Source organism: Tursiops truncatus, chromosome 13 (genome assembly GCF_011762595.2).
Source record: "Tursiops truncatus isolate mTurTru1 chromosome 13, mTurTru1.mat.Y, whole genome shotgun sequence".
Taxonomy (NCBI): domain Eukaryota; kingdom Metazoa; phylum Chordata; class Mammalia; order Artiodactyla; family Delphinidae; genus Tursiops; species Tursiops truncatus.
Window position 1 is genome coordinate 50,270,651 of NC_047046.1, and position 13,843 is coordinate 50,284,493.

Genomic DNA, 13,843 nt, shown 5'->3' on the forward strand with positions numbered 1-13,843 from the left:
GCACCACGATTAAGAGTGGCCCCCGCTTGCCGCAACTAGAGAAAGCCCTTGCACAGAAACGAAGACCCAACACAGCCAAAAATAAATAAATAAATAATTTAAAAAAAAAAAAGAATATATAATGGGAAATTCCCTGGTGGTCCAGTGGTTAGGACTCCACACACTCACTGCCAAGGGCCCAGGTTTAATCCCTGGTCAGGGAACTAAGATTCCATAAGCCACGTGGTGTGGCAAAATGAAATGAAATGAAATAAAATAAAATAAAATAAACTCCTACAATTTGATAATAAAAACAAACACAATTTTTTAAATGGGCAAAAGACTTGAATAGACACTTCACAATGGAAGTCACACAAATGGCCAATAAGCACACGAAAAAGTGCTCAATATCATTATTCACCAGTCAAGTGAATACTGAAACCACAAAGAGATATCACTCCATACCATTACAATTGTTCAAAAGTTAAAAGACTGACAACACCAAATATTAGCAAAAATGTGGAGCAACTGGAACTCTCATACATTCTTGATGAGAATCCAAAGTGATCCAAATACCTTGGAAAAATATTTGCCCATTTCTTATAAAGTTAAACATGCTCATTTGACCAAGAAATTCTACTATTATTTACTCAAGAAAAGTGAAAATATAGGTTACAAAAAGACTTGTGTAACAATGTTAATCACAGCTCTATTTAAAATAGACAAAAACTGGAAACAGTCCAAATGTTCAACAGGTGAATGAATAAACAAAATGTAGTATAACCATAAAATGGAATGCCACCCAGCAATAAAAACAGTAAAAGAAGTACATACTATTTCAATCCATTAATGTGAAGTTCTAGAAAGTCATAACTAATTTATGTGAAAAGTATATATCATATGATTCCACTTGTATGAAATTCTGGACAGGTGAAACTAATATATGATAGAAGAAAAAGAAGAAGGAGGAGAAGAAGAAAGAAGAAGAAGAAGGAGAAGGAGAAGGAGAAGGAGAAGAAGAAGAAGAAGGAGGGGGAAGAGGAGGAAGAGGAGGAAGAGAAGGAGAAGAAAAGTGGTGCCTCTTTGAGGGGCAGGTGACTGGGAAAGATCACTACAGGGACTTACGGGATGAGGAAAATCTTGATAGAGTGTAGTTCCTCTTCCAGGGGGTTGGAAATGTTCTATATCTTGATAGGAGTATAGTCACTTTTTAAATTGTACATTTAAGATTTGTACATTTCAACATAGGTACATTTTTCCTTAAAAATGTTTACAATTGTTATTATAATTGAAGGGGATTAGGGAGAGTTAGAGATGAAACAAGAATGCCAGGATGCTGAGAGTTGCTGTGTGGTGTATATATGAAAGTTCATTACATTATGGTGATTATTTTGTATATGTTTGAGATTTTTCATAATAAAAAGTTTAAAATAAATAAATAAACATAACAAACTCACTGCCAACAACTGTCAACTCATGGCCAATCTAGTTTTATTTTCAACCCCTTCAACTTCCTTTCCTTCCAGTATGATTTTGCAACTCCTTATTGAGCCCCTGCTCTGTTGCCAGGCCCTGGGCTGGGGTCCACGTAAAGAGCAACAAAAAGGACAGACCAAGTCCTGTTGCCAAGGCATTCAGGAGGATAACAGGAGGAGAACAGGCAAACCATGAATGAATAAGGCAATTTCAGATAGTGAGGTTACTATGACAATAAAAACTAGTTATGGCAGAGAGTGACTTGGTGGGTGGGCCAGAAGCAGTTCTTTATTGGGTGGTCAAGGAACGCCTCTCTGAGAGAGTGATATTTGAGCCAAGATGAATGAGGAGGAAAAGTAGCCATGGAAAGGATCCTCATTCAAAGCCAAGGCCCTGGGGTGGGTCTGAGCAGGATATGTTGAGTGACAGAGAGAAGGCTGGCAAGACAGGAGCAGTATGAGTATAGGTAGGTGAGACAAGGTGAGGTCTGCGGTGGGGCAATGACCAGCCACATGGGGCCCTGGAGAGCAGGGCAAGGAGCTTGTGTTCCAAGTGCAACGAGGAGCTTGCAGAGGACACTCCATGTCCCCCCAAATGATTTACATTTTAAGAATGTCACTTTGTCTGCCCTGTGAAGAATGGACTGGGAGAAAGGAAGCAGGAAAAGAATGTAGGAGCCAAGGTAGGGATGCAGGCAAAAGAAGAGAGGATGGCCAAGGTGTGAGGAGAAGTGGGCAGAGTCATGATCTGCCTCTGATTGGGAGCCCGCAGAGCTTGTGGGTGGAGTGGCTACAAGGGGTGGGAAGCAGCAGCAGCAATGGCTCTTTGGTGGGGGAAGCCAAGGGTGCTATCTGGGCCCCACGGCATCTGAGAAAATAAGTTGTGATGCAAGTAGTGGTGCTGACGAGGCATCTGGTTATAGGAGTGCGGTGTTCAGAGCAGATAGAAGGAAATAGCTGAAGGAAAGTGTGCTGGGGGCCAGGGGAGTATGTACACATGTGTATACAGTGCGTTTCTCCTCTTCTGCTTTACCGGCTAGTGAAACAAAAAAAATCTAGAAGCAGATGCAACTTTATTTTAAAAAAACTTATATAGATAAGCTGACATTTCACCTATGCCACGGGGTTGTGAGGATGACGTGAATTAATACAAGACACTTTAAAAAGTGCCTGGCACATATGCAGTGTTCAGTGCATATTTTTTTAAACTTCAATTCCAGTAGAAAAAGACTAGTTTAGCTAGTAAGGGATCTTTGCATAACTTGCTGTGCATCTGGAAAAAATTCCAGTTATATGTTCTACCTCATACTTAAGTGAAAATACATTTCATACGGTTTAAAGATGTACATGGAAGAGAGATTTCCCTGGAGGCGCAGTGGTTGAGAATCCATCTGCCAATGCAGGGTACATGGGTTCAAGCCCTGGTCCAGGAGGATACCACAGTCATGGAGCAACTAAGCCCCACGACTACTGAGCCTGCGCTCTAGAGGCCATGAGCCACAACTACTGAGCCCACATGCCACAACTACTGAGGTCCGTGCACATAGAACCTGTGCTCGGCAACAAGAGATGCCACCACACTGAGAAGACCGTGCACTGCAACGAAGAGTAGCCCCTGCTCGCCGCAACTAGAGAAAGCCCACACGCAGTAACGAAGACCCAGCGCAGCCAAAAATAAATAAATAAATTTATTTAAAAAAAAAGAGATGTATATGGAAGAAACCAAACTAGAAAAGTATGAGAAAAACATTTGGATGAATAGTCAGTTGTCTAGCTTCAGCATAAACGAGGCCCTTTAACACTATACAGAAAACCCAGACCCAATCGTGCAGATTTTGACCACATACAAAATCTTGTGTGGCAAAAATGCTATAAACCTTGTCAAGGATAAGAGTTAAGTGAGGAAACATTGCATCATAAATGACAAGCAGAGGATGAATTTCACCAAAATACAAAGATTCCTAGAAATTGATAAACAGCCCAGTGACGATTTCTTTTCACAAAAGAAAATGCAAACCATCAAGAAATAAATGAATAGAGGCTTTATCTCACTGGTATTTAAGTGAACTAAAGACCTTCGCCTTTTCACTCATCCAGTTTGACCCAGTTCTCTCACATATTGATGCTGGGAGTGTGAATTGCTACAACCTTTTTTGAATGCTCTAGCAAATTAAAATATGGATATCATTCCACTCAGTGATTTCTCTTTTAGGAATTCAGACAAAAGAAATAAAAAGCATTAGCATATACAAGATATTTGCTGGTATACTAGTTGAACTAGCAAAGAACTGAAAAAAAATTGAATGTTCATCAATAGGAAAATAAATTATGGTTCATTACATTTTGTAATATTGTCAGCTATTAAAAAGTACATGTGAGAACTGTGTGTACTGGGGAGATGTTTGTGGCCTGTTGTTAAGGGAAAAGGCAAGTTATATCGTAAAGGACTAACATTCTATTTTTGGTTTTTGGTTTTTGTGTATGTCTTGGTTTTTTGTTGTTGTTGTTTGTGTGGTGATGGCGATTGGGGATATTTATACATTCATACAAGTGCTTACATGTGTAAGGTCATAGAAGGAGAAGAGACCCAACTGCTAATGTTGATCACCTCACAGAAGCAGGATGGAAAGGTGGGAAGAGCAGACGTAATAACTTTTCTTCTGAAAAATTAAAATATGTCTATATAGGAGTAAATATATAGTTTCTCTTTACAAACTTTTGCATCATTTGACTCCTTCCTGAACTTAAAAATGAAGGATAAATAAGGGTTTAGTATCCAGAATATATTGTTTTTTCCTTTTTTTTTTCAGAATATATTTTTTAAAAACTCTAACAACTCAACAACAAAAGGCAAATAATCCAATTTAAACATGGGCAAAGAAGTGGAACAGACATTTCTTCAAAGATATACAAATTGCCAACAACACATGAAAAGATGCGTAACATCATTAGCCATTAGACAAATGCAAATCAAAACCACAAAGAGATGCTACTTCACACTACTAGGATGGTTAGAATTAAAAAACCAGAAAATGAGTGTTGGTGAGGATGTGGAGAAACTGGAATCCTTGTTAAAAATGGAATTACAGTATAACCCAGCAATTTCACTGCTAGGTATAAATCCAAAAGAATAGAAAACAGATACAGTAGCAAATACATGTTCTAGTTCATAGCAGCATTATTCACAATAGCCAAAAGGTAGAAACAACTCACATGTCTATCAATGGATGAATGGATAAACAATACATGGTACATACATACAACGTAATATTACTCGGCCATAAAAAGATATGAAGTTCTGATATAGGCTGCAAAGTGGATGAACCTCAAAAACATTATACTAAATGGAAGAAGCCTCACACAAGAGATTCCATGTATGATTCCATTTATATGATATGTCCAGAATAGGTAAATCCATAGAAACAAAAAGCAGACTAGTGGTTGCCAGGGGCTGGGAGGGAGGGAAGAATGGGGAGTAACTGCTAATGGGGTACCGGTAGGCTGACAGAAATGTTTCCAAACTAGTAACAGTGGTGTTTGCACAACACTGCCGTTGTACTAAACATCGCTGAGTTGTTCACCTAAAATTGGTTAACGTTATGTCATCTGAATTTCAGTTGACGGAAGTTAGGAAGGAAGCTCGAGGCCTCGCTTCTCCCAGCTGCCCCCCGCGGACCGCGCTTCCGCCCGCCGCGGCCCAAGTCAGTACCCCAGCCCGCAAATTTAGAGGGCGACGGGGGCTGATGAAATGACAACCAGGGGTATGGTAAAGGAGGCTACCAGACAAAGACGGAGAGGCGGGCGGCACCCTCGGCTCCTGACGCTGCCACCCCTGCCCAGTCAAGCTGCTCCACCCAGACTATCGTCTGAGGTGATCGCCACCTCGCCCGCGGGGACGGGGTGGGACCCGGGGGGCGGGGCCAACGGCAGGGGGAGGGTCGCCTGCGCGCCGGACCGGACGCGAAGGCACCGGAACCCTTCAGCCTAGGGCACCTGTTTCCGGAGGGAGCTCTTATCCCGACGTCAAAGTCCGCCACGTTGGGAATCCGGTTTCCGGAGTCTCTTTTGGTGACCGGGTCTCAGCGGTGCAGAGGTGGCGGTGGCTATGAGGCAGAAGCACTACCTTGAGACTGCGGCGCGGAAACTACAAGATAGCTGCCCGGGCCAGGCCCGCTATCTCCTGTAAGAGAGGGAGGGAGGGGGAGCGGGAGGCTAGCCGCTAGGGGATGTTTCCTTGTCCCTTATGAGTCTCTTTCTCTTTTGCAGCTGGGCCTACAGTTCGTCACACGGTAGGGAGGACGCCCGTTGGTTGTGGGTCAGGCTGTCGTTGCCCCGCTCGCCTTCATTCCCCACAACGCTCAGGGTGATCCAAAAGAATCAGATCGACCCACTGCCATAATAAACCCCCTCGAGAGGCTTCTCAGTTTCGTAAAAAAATCCAAATTCCTTAACGTGCCTTATCTTGCCTGACATATTAGCGGCATTTGACGCATTGATCAGTCTACTCGAAATAGTTTCCTCACTTGGCTTCCGGACCATCACAAAGTTCACCGCCTACCTCTTTAGCCAGTACTTCTGTTTTGCTGGTTTCTTCTAATTTCCCCAACTTACAAATGTTGGAGTGTCCCAGGACTCATCCCTTGGACGTTTTTTCTAGCTACACTCAATTCCTTGGTGACAGTTTTTCATCCACTCTCATGGCCTTTAAATTCTGCATACTGAGGACTTACAAATTTATATCCCCAGTCCAGACCACTCCCGCGAATCCTAGACTCATTCAGATACGTTGACAACTTTTTTTGAATATTATGCTAGGCGAAAATTCAAGCTTTATCCCCCAACACGACAACCCGCCTCCTCCAATTATTCCCATTTCAGTAAATGGTAACCCCATCCTTAAGAATTAGCCCCCAAACCTAGGAGCCACTCTTGACTCACTAACAGCCTTCCTCCCCAAGCCAGTACGCCAGAAATCCCACTGGCTTTAAAATATATCCAATATCTAGCCACTTCTCTCCACATCCAACTTACCACCGTGGTCCAAGCCATCAGTTTCTCTCCTGGATTATTGGCAATAGCTCCCATGCATTTCTACAGTCCATTCTCAATCCAGCAGCCAACGTGAGCCTAATAGAAACCTAAGCTAGATCATGTCACTTCTCTGCTACCAACTCTGAAATAACTGCCCATCTCAGAGTAAAAGTGAAAATCTTTTAAAGGGACTTCATGGCCCTATGTCATAGGTCTGCATTACCTCTCCGACCTGCTCTCCCTTTTGTTCACTGAACTCCAACCACTGCCAGGCCCCTGTGCTGTTTCACAGCCTTTTGCACCTGCCCTTCCTTCTACCTGGAAATCTTACCTCACATATCTCCTTGGATTCTTCCTTCACTTCCTTCTGGTCTCTTGCAAATGTCACCCCACAAAGCCTTCACTGGCTGCCCTATTTAAGATTATAGCAGCTCCATCGCTATGCCCCATTCTCCTTTTCCTGTATTTCTTTTTTCTCCCCAGCACTTAACATTTGGCATTGTTGTATTCATTGTCTCTCTGCATGAATTGTCCTTTGTTCTCTGTGGTATTTCCCACACCCAGAACAGTGCTTGGCACTTAACTGTCACTCAGTAAATATGAATGAATTTTACATTTGGCAGAGCTAAGTTACGAACATGGTCTTTGGCTTTTTGTAGTGCTGTCTATCCCTAGTACTTAACACAGGGCTCACCAATAAATATTTATTGAATAACAGATAGTGTGCCCACCTTCCTTTTCAGCAGCATCACCTTCACACCTCACCTTTCCCGAAATAACCATGCTTGCTTTTTCACTGTACTTGTACCTGAAAGCCCGTTACCAATAATAGATGCCATTTCCAAATACAGATAAGAGTTTACAGTCACCTGTGATGACTTTTTCCAAGCCTGTTGGAAGTGTTTCTGGCTAGTCTATGCAGAGTTTAATAATTTTCAGGGCGTTTTAATCATATTCTGTTGCAGTTTTTACCAATCTTATCTTTATTTGTTTAGGGCTCCCCAAGAGCGTGAGTTCTGTAAAGGTAGCAACTCCTTTACTTCCATGTTTATGTCTCCACAGCCTAGCATCGTAGATGGTCAGTGAATGCTTTCTTGACTGCATAAAGGTCCTGGGGCAAGGCTGTTGTCCTGTTACCTTGTACTGCAGACAAAGCCCAGCTCACAACCACAGAATTGTGCTAATTGTTTTAAAAAGGAAAGTCACAATATAATTTGTTATTTTGTGATAAATGTGTTTGTAAAATTGATGAGAAATACAGCCTTTTTTACTTGGTAGCAAGTAATGAACAGTGTAGCAAAGGGTGGGGACTTACCTATCTGTTGCTAAAAGGAGTGAATGGATAGAATTATAGTGTTTTATAAAATAAATTATTGCTGATTTATGGTTTTGTAAATTCTCATATTTTGAGTGTGCTTAAGGAAAATGTATATTTGCTTGTATTAAATAATATACTCTTTTGCATTTATAATATTGATAGTTTACAGTAACAAAATATTCTGTTTGCTGACTCGTGAGTTTCATTTGTATAATTTTAGATGATAAAAGCACTTTTGAAGGAACATGTCCATACTGTTTCCAGTTGCTGGTTCAGGATAAGTCTCGAGTACGTCTCAAACCCAAACCCAAATTGACACCCAAAATACAGAAACTTCTTAATCGAGAAGCAAGAAATTATACACTCAGTTTTAAAGAAGCAAAAATTTTGAAAAAGTACAAAGACTCCACAAGTGTATTGGTAAGATTTCAATTCCAGTATGTATAAGTAAACCAGAATTTTCTTTTCTTTCACTTAAGATGAGGTTAAGAATTAGCCTGAATATAACTCAGAGGTTTGTAGTAGTATATTTAGATTGTCAAAATATATACATAGGATTTCTTTCTAGTGATTACTGTTTCATCAAGAGTACAGCTTATTTTTGTTTTTCACAATTACCTAAAACCAAACATCGTGAACTCTCAATTGCCCAGATCTTATTGCTGAGCACAATTATTTTCACAAAGTTGAGAATTTCTTGAGCTCACCAGTGTGACTTCACCTGAACTGCAGTTACCACTAAATTATTTTTTCAGCTAATGGTTCCTTTCTTCGAACAACAGTATGTATTAGGTATACATAAAGCTCTTGCCTTATGTATTAGGTACCAGTGTTACTTCTTCAGTCACCTCCGCTCCATGTCAGAGTATGTATTTAAGTTTATGCCCAACAAAGGTAAGTGCATCTTATGTTCATTCATCAAACATTTATTGAGGATCTATCTTATGCCAGACAATGCTGTGTATTGGGGATGTTAAGTGCAATAAAACAACCAAAAGCAAATTACTCTGGTTTACTGTATAGAGACCAGTATCAGATACACTTTATCTGCATGTTTTGTGTTAACATTCATCAACTATTCGAGTGCTTGCTTACTACCAGGCACTGTGCTGGGCATTCTGGACATTATGACAGATTATGTCTGGCCCAAGACTACAGTTGGTAATAACTTAGATTGGAACTGCCATATTTAGGAGTTTACCATAATTGGACAGGTAAATGAATTTTGCTATGTCATAAAATTGATTGTTTATAGAAAGCATAAAGTAACCTAAATAGACCTCTATAAATGCATTTTTACCTGCTCATGAACATCAGAGTACTTCTCAGCTAAACTAGTTTCTGTTAATTTTGTTGAGGCCTGGGCTGAATCCTGTGCCTTGTGAGTCAGATATGTAGAAGAAAGGCATTTAGCTATAAAATGAACCATGTGTTGGAAAATGAATCCTGAAAAGAAAGTCAACCTCTATCGCTAATGAAGTGAAGAAGTATGAGAATGTGAGGATTCATTTGATTGGTTTTATAAATTGCTTTAGACCTGTATTTACAGAATAAAGGTTTGAAGGAGTCAATTAAATTTTCAGTGATATTTTGCCATGTTGTATTGGGAAAAGGCTTGGAGTTTGTCTGCAAAAAAATGCTAAATGTCTACTATTGTTATAAAGAACAACTTTCCAGATGTTAAAGGGTATCATTCCCAGTCTCCTCCATTCCCTGCCGAACACGGTTTTACACTGAGAAAGTAAAGACTTTATCATCTTTAAAAAGGTGTTTTAAATTATATACAAATGTTTAGCCATTAACTTTTTATTGAAGATTTTCTTTTAAGTTTGTGTCTTGTCTGATTCCTGCTGCTAGTTTACAAGCTTGCTGAGGGCAGCCTTTGTTACTCACCCTGTAGTACCTGGTTTAGTCCCTTATGTATATGAATTTAATGAGCATGCAGTTTATTGGATTAAATTATAAGAGAAATCAGACCCACTATTTCTTCTTTTTATGGCAGGTGATTACTTGTAAAACATGCAACAGAACAGTTAAACATCATGGTAAAACTAGAAGCTTTCTGTCAACATTGAAGAGCAATCCTACCACTCCTGCAAGTAAACTCAGCCTAAAGACCCCAGAGAGAAAGACTCTAAGTTCTGCAAAACTAAATCATGATATGTCTGGTTCCAAAGCCAAGAGCCCAGCATTGATTTTCAGGTATATTAATCCATTAAGCTATTTAAATTACCAGTGTTAACCCATGAGTTCTAATTTCTCTGTTAATACACTCCCTGAAATTGCCATGCAGTTGAGGAAGTCATCACTGCACTGACTTCCAGGTGTATTCCTCTACTTCCAGTCTCTCCCTGGACCTGTTCCCAGCTGCCTATTAAATATATCCATTTCCCACCCCTACATGTCCCCACAGGTAACTACTCAAACCTGCCCATCCTCCTAAGTTCTTTATTCTGTAAATGAACATGCCCTTCTAGACATTCTGACCTGAAATGGTGAGTATAGTTGACAATCCTACTTGCTCAGTCTTGGTCCAGTTAGTCGCCAGTTTCTACCCATCCTGCTTCCAAGGTGTCTGCAGCTATTCTTTCCTTTTTCTCCCTGCTGCTGCTATCTGTTCAGGTCATTATTCACTCTTTGCCAGGACTACTACAATAATTCCCTGAGTCTTCCTGCTCCTAGTTTCAAGCCCTTTTAGTCTGATATTTTTTATTTTTATTTTTTATATATTTATTTGTTTACTTATCTTTCACCGTGTTGGGTCTTCGTTGCTGCATGCAGGCTTTCTCTAGTTGTGGCGAGCAGGGGCTACTCTTCGTTGTGGTGTGTGGGCTTCTCCTTGCAGTGGCTTCTCTTGTTCTGGAGCATGGGCTCTAGGCTCACGGGGTTGCTTCTCTTGTTGCGGAGCACGGGTGCTGGGCATGAGGCCTTCAGTAGTTGTGGCACATGGGCTCAGTAGTTGTGGCTCATGGGCTGTAGAGTGCAGGCTCAGTAGTTGTGGCATGTGGGCTCAATAGTTGTGGCACGTGGGCTCTAGAGCGCAGGCTCCGTAGTTGTGGCACACGGGCTTAGTTGCTCCACGGCATGTGGGATCTTCCTAGACCAGGGCACGAACTCGTGTCCCCTGCATCGGCAGGCAGACTCTCAACCATTGCGCCACCAGGGAAGCCCCGACAGGCGGATTCTTAACCACCGTGCCACCAGGAAGTCCAAAAGCACAGTTCTGATTAGAAGCTTTAGCACCTCACTCTGTAGCATATGGAACAAATACTCCAGCATGGATTTCCAGCCCCCACTACCTGGCACCAATCTGTCTGCCTCTCTTACTTGCCTTAATTCATCTTATGTGTCAGCAAAACTGAAGCACTCAGTTTACTTTCCTGCTCTAAACCTTTGTTCTTGCTGTTCCTGTATCAGAAATTCCTGTGGCAATCTAACTGAATAGGGATTTGTGAAATGATACCAAGTTAACTGTGTGACTGGGCACATGTTTTATTTTTAATAATCCTCAATACACTCTTCACTATGCTAATCAATAAATTTAGCTCCATAGAAACTGTGAAAGGAATTTTTAAACATTTTGTTACAAAAGAGTCTGGTAGTTTCTTGAAAATCAATAACAAAATTCAGCAGGAACTGGATTATTTGTTTTTACTGAATTGAGGTTTTTTTATATTGGGTTTGACATTTAAAATTTCAAGTCCAGTTTTCTCTATATTCCTAGTTATTTTGATGTTTGGTACAATAGGAATTCATCATGGAAGTTTCTACTTTATTGGACATGTGCAGATAAAAGAACATTTTGCATATTTAAAATAATTCAATTGCATTTAGACCAGACTCCTTCTTAGATATATGCAGGAAAGAGAAAGCTATTTCACATTTATCATGGATGGGGAGTCAGAAAAGGGATGAGACTGACAAACCCCAAATATTGTTTGGGGGGATGAACACAATTAGAAGGAAGGAAATAGAACGAGGCATAAATACACACATACCAGATGGGGAATCATCTATTCAGTGGATATTTTTAGAGGGCATCCTCTGTGCTTGGCACTGTTAAAAAGCACTGGAATATACAGTTAGTTGTACAAAGTGTCTGCCCCATGGAGCTTATATTGTAGGGGCGAAAATACAATGGAATGGTACCTATATGTGTAGGTTGATATTCTTCACTTTTGAGAAAGAAATGGTCTTGAGCTGTGAAGAAAAAATATGTTTTTAAAGTCCTTGCTTAGAACTGTCATGAATCTTGGTGTCAGACTTACAAGGAACTCAGACCTGATGACACTTTGCCTTTAGCTTTCTCTTTCAGGTGGTGAAAGAAGCTTCCAGAACCCTCATTATACCTCCTAAATGTTGCCTGTAGCCTGTTTAGTGAGGAGATTTTTAAATAAAATTGGAATGACTTTGCTGGGTACAGCCACTGCTCATATATGGCCATAATTATGGAAGAGTAGAAAACGATTCTAGTAGCAGGTATCTAGGCTAAGAAGGAAGAACTGTTGTTTGTCAGTATACCTAAGTGTGGCTTTATGTTTCTTTTCAGAAGAGCTAAATCTGGACAGTCAACACCCATTTGCTCCTCAAAGAATGTGAGCAAAACAAAGAAACACTTCTCTCAACTAAAAATGTTGCTTAGTCAGAGTGAATCCGAAAAGAATCCAAAGGTGGACTTCAGAAATTTCTTGTCTTCTTTGTAAAGGATGGACTATGAAAATAAGAAATGTTTAATGTAATTTCTGAAACTAAAGTTAGTCAGAAAACCTACTTTTAAAGAACTTATTTATTCTTAAAATACATGGAAACTAGGGTTCAAGAGCAAACTTTTCTTGGCATTCTTCAGTGTTTATGGAGAAAATACCTCATTAGAATGAAAAACTGAAACCTGCCTACCTCACCAGGTGATTGTGAGGATCAAAAATATATGAAAGGTCCTTGTAAGTAGTAAAGATATATATGGAATTGAGTGGTTATATTATTATTTTCTCCTCCCTTAAGTTTTCATTATGTCATTTTATTTCATAAGGAAATTGAGATCTTTATGAGAGGTGTGCTTACTCCTTTCTAGGTGTCTGTAACCTTATTGATAATTCAGAAAAACAATAAAGTATAATATTTCACCATAAGTGGCATTTCATTTGCTCTGGTGAAGACTTATTTTTAGGTCTAAAATTTATATCAGAACATAACATGGGAAGACAGAGTCAAGATGGTGGAGTAGGAGGACGCAGAGTCCGCGTCTCCTCACAACTAGGGCACCTACCAGATGCTGGTGGGGGACCTCGACACCCAAGGGTATGGGAGGAACCCCCAAAAGATAAGGCAGAACATGGGCGGGGGAGCGAGGGGGGAGGAGAGGTGGAGGTGGAATGGGACTGGCACCCCTGAGGGGTGGCGGTAGGGGTGGGGTTCCCACGCCTCAAGAGGCCCACTCACTGTGAGGGGATCAACAGGGATGCGGAGAGACCCTCGGGGATTCAGAGAATCGGAGGGGAGCACAGCTAGCATTTCCCCTGCCCACTTGGGCCCCAGGGAACCTGCTGGGGTCATGGGCCTTGTCTTCCACCCTCCAGGGCCCCCTCTGGCTGTGTGGGGGCATTGGAGGATGGGGGAGGAAGAGTAGAAGTGAATGGGGACGGACCCTTGGGGGTATGAGGATTGGGGGGGAATGTAGCTATCATTTCCCGCACCCACTTGGGCCGTGGCGAGCCTGCTGAGGTCCTGGCCCTGATACTCTGCACTCTGAGGCCGGCAGCACTCCAGGGCCCCATCCAGCTGCGCTGAGCCTAAGCCCCGCCCCCCACTTGGGCCTTTTCTGGCCCCGTGGGACCTGAGCATTGGCCCCAGCCCCCTGCCTAAACCCCACCCTTGCCTAAGCCCCACACCCTGCCTAAGCCAAGGCCTTTTCTGGCCTTTTTTTTTTTTTTTTTGCTATTTTGGTTCTGTTTTCTCTTCCAGTTGTTGTTTCATTTATACCTTTATTGTTTCTAATATATCTATTAGTTTTCTAATTTTATTTCTTATTCTTTGTTATTGT

At 41.3% G+C, this 13,843-nt stretch overlaps 1 protein-coding gene across 3 annotated transcripts; it reads left to right on the forward strand.

The window, feature by feature from the left end:
• Nucleotides 1-5,490: 5,490 nt before the first annotated feature.
• On the forward strand, nt 5,491-12,932 carry RMP24 (ribonuclease MRP subunit p24). Of its 3 annotated transcripts, none has more exons than XM_019930407.3 (5): nt 5,491-5,636; nt 5,721-5,743; nt 8,024-8,223; nt 9,806-10,005; nt 12,356-12,932. In XM_019930407.3, exons 1-5 carry the CDS (start codon nt 5,560-5,562, stop codon nt 12,504-12,506), a joined length of 651 nt encoding a protein of 216 aa, XP_019785966.1. In that variant the 5' UTR covers nt 5,491-5,559; the 3' UTR covers nt 12,507-12,932. The 3 variants fall into 3 exon arrangements, with proteins under 3 accessions (XP_019785966.1, XP_019785965.1, XP_033693556.1); XM_019930406.3 differs by having other exon boundaries at nt 5,495-5,636; nt 12,353-12,932; XM_033837665.2 differs by having other exon boundaries at nt 5,512-5,636; nt 5,721-7,563; nt 12,353-12,932.
• The last annotated feature ends 911 nt before the right edge of the window (nt 12,933-13,843 follow it).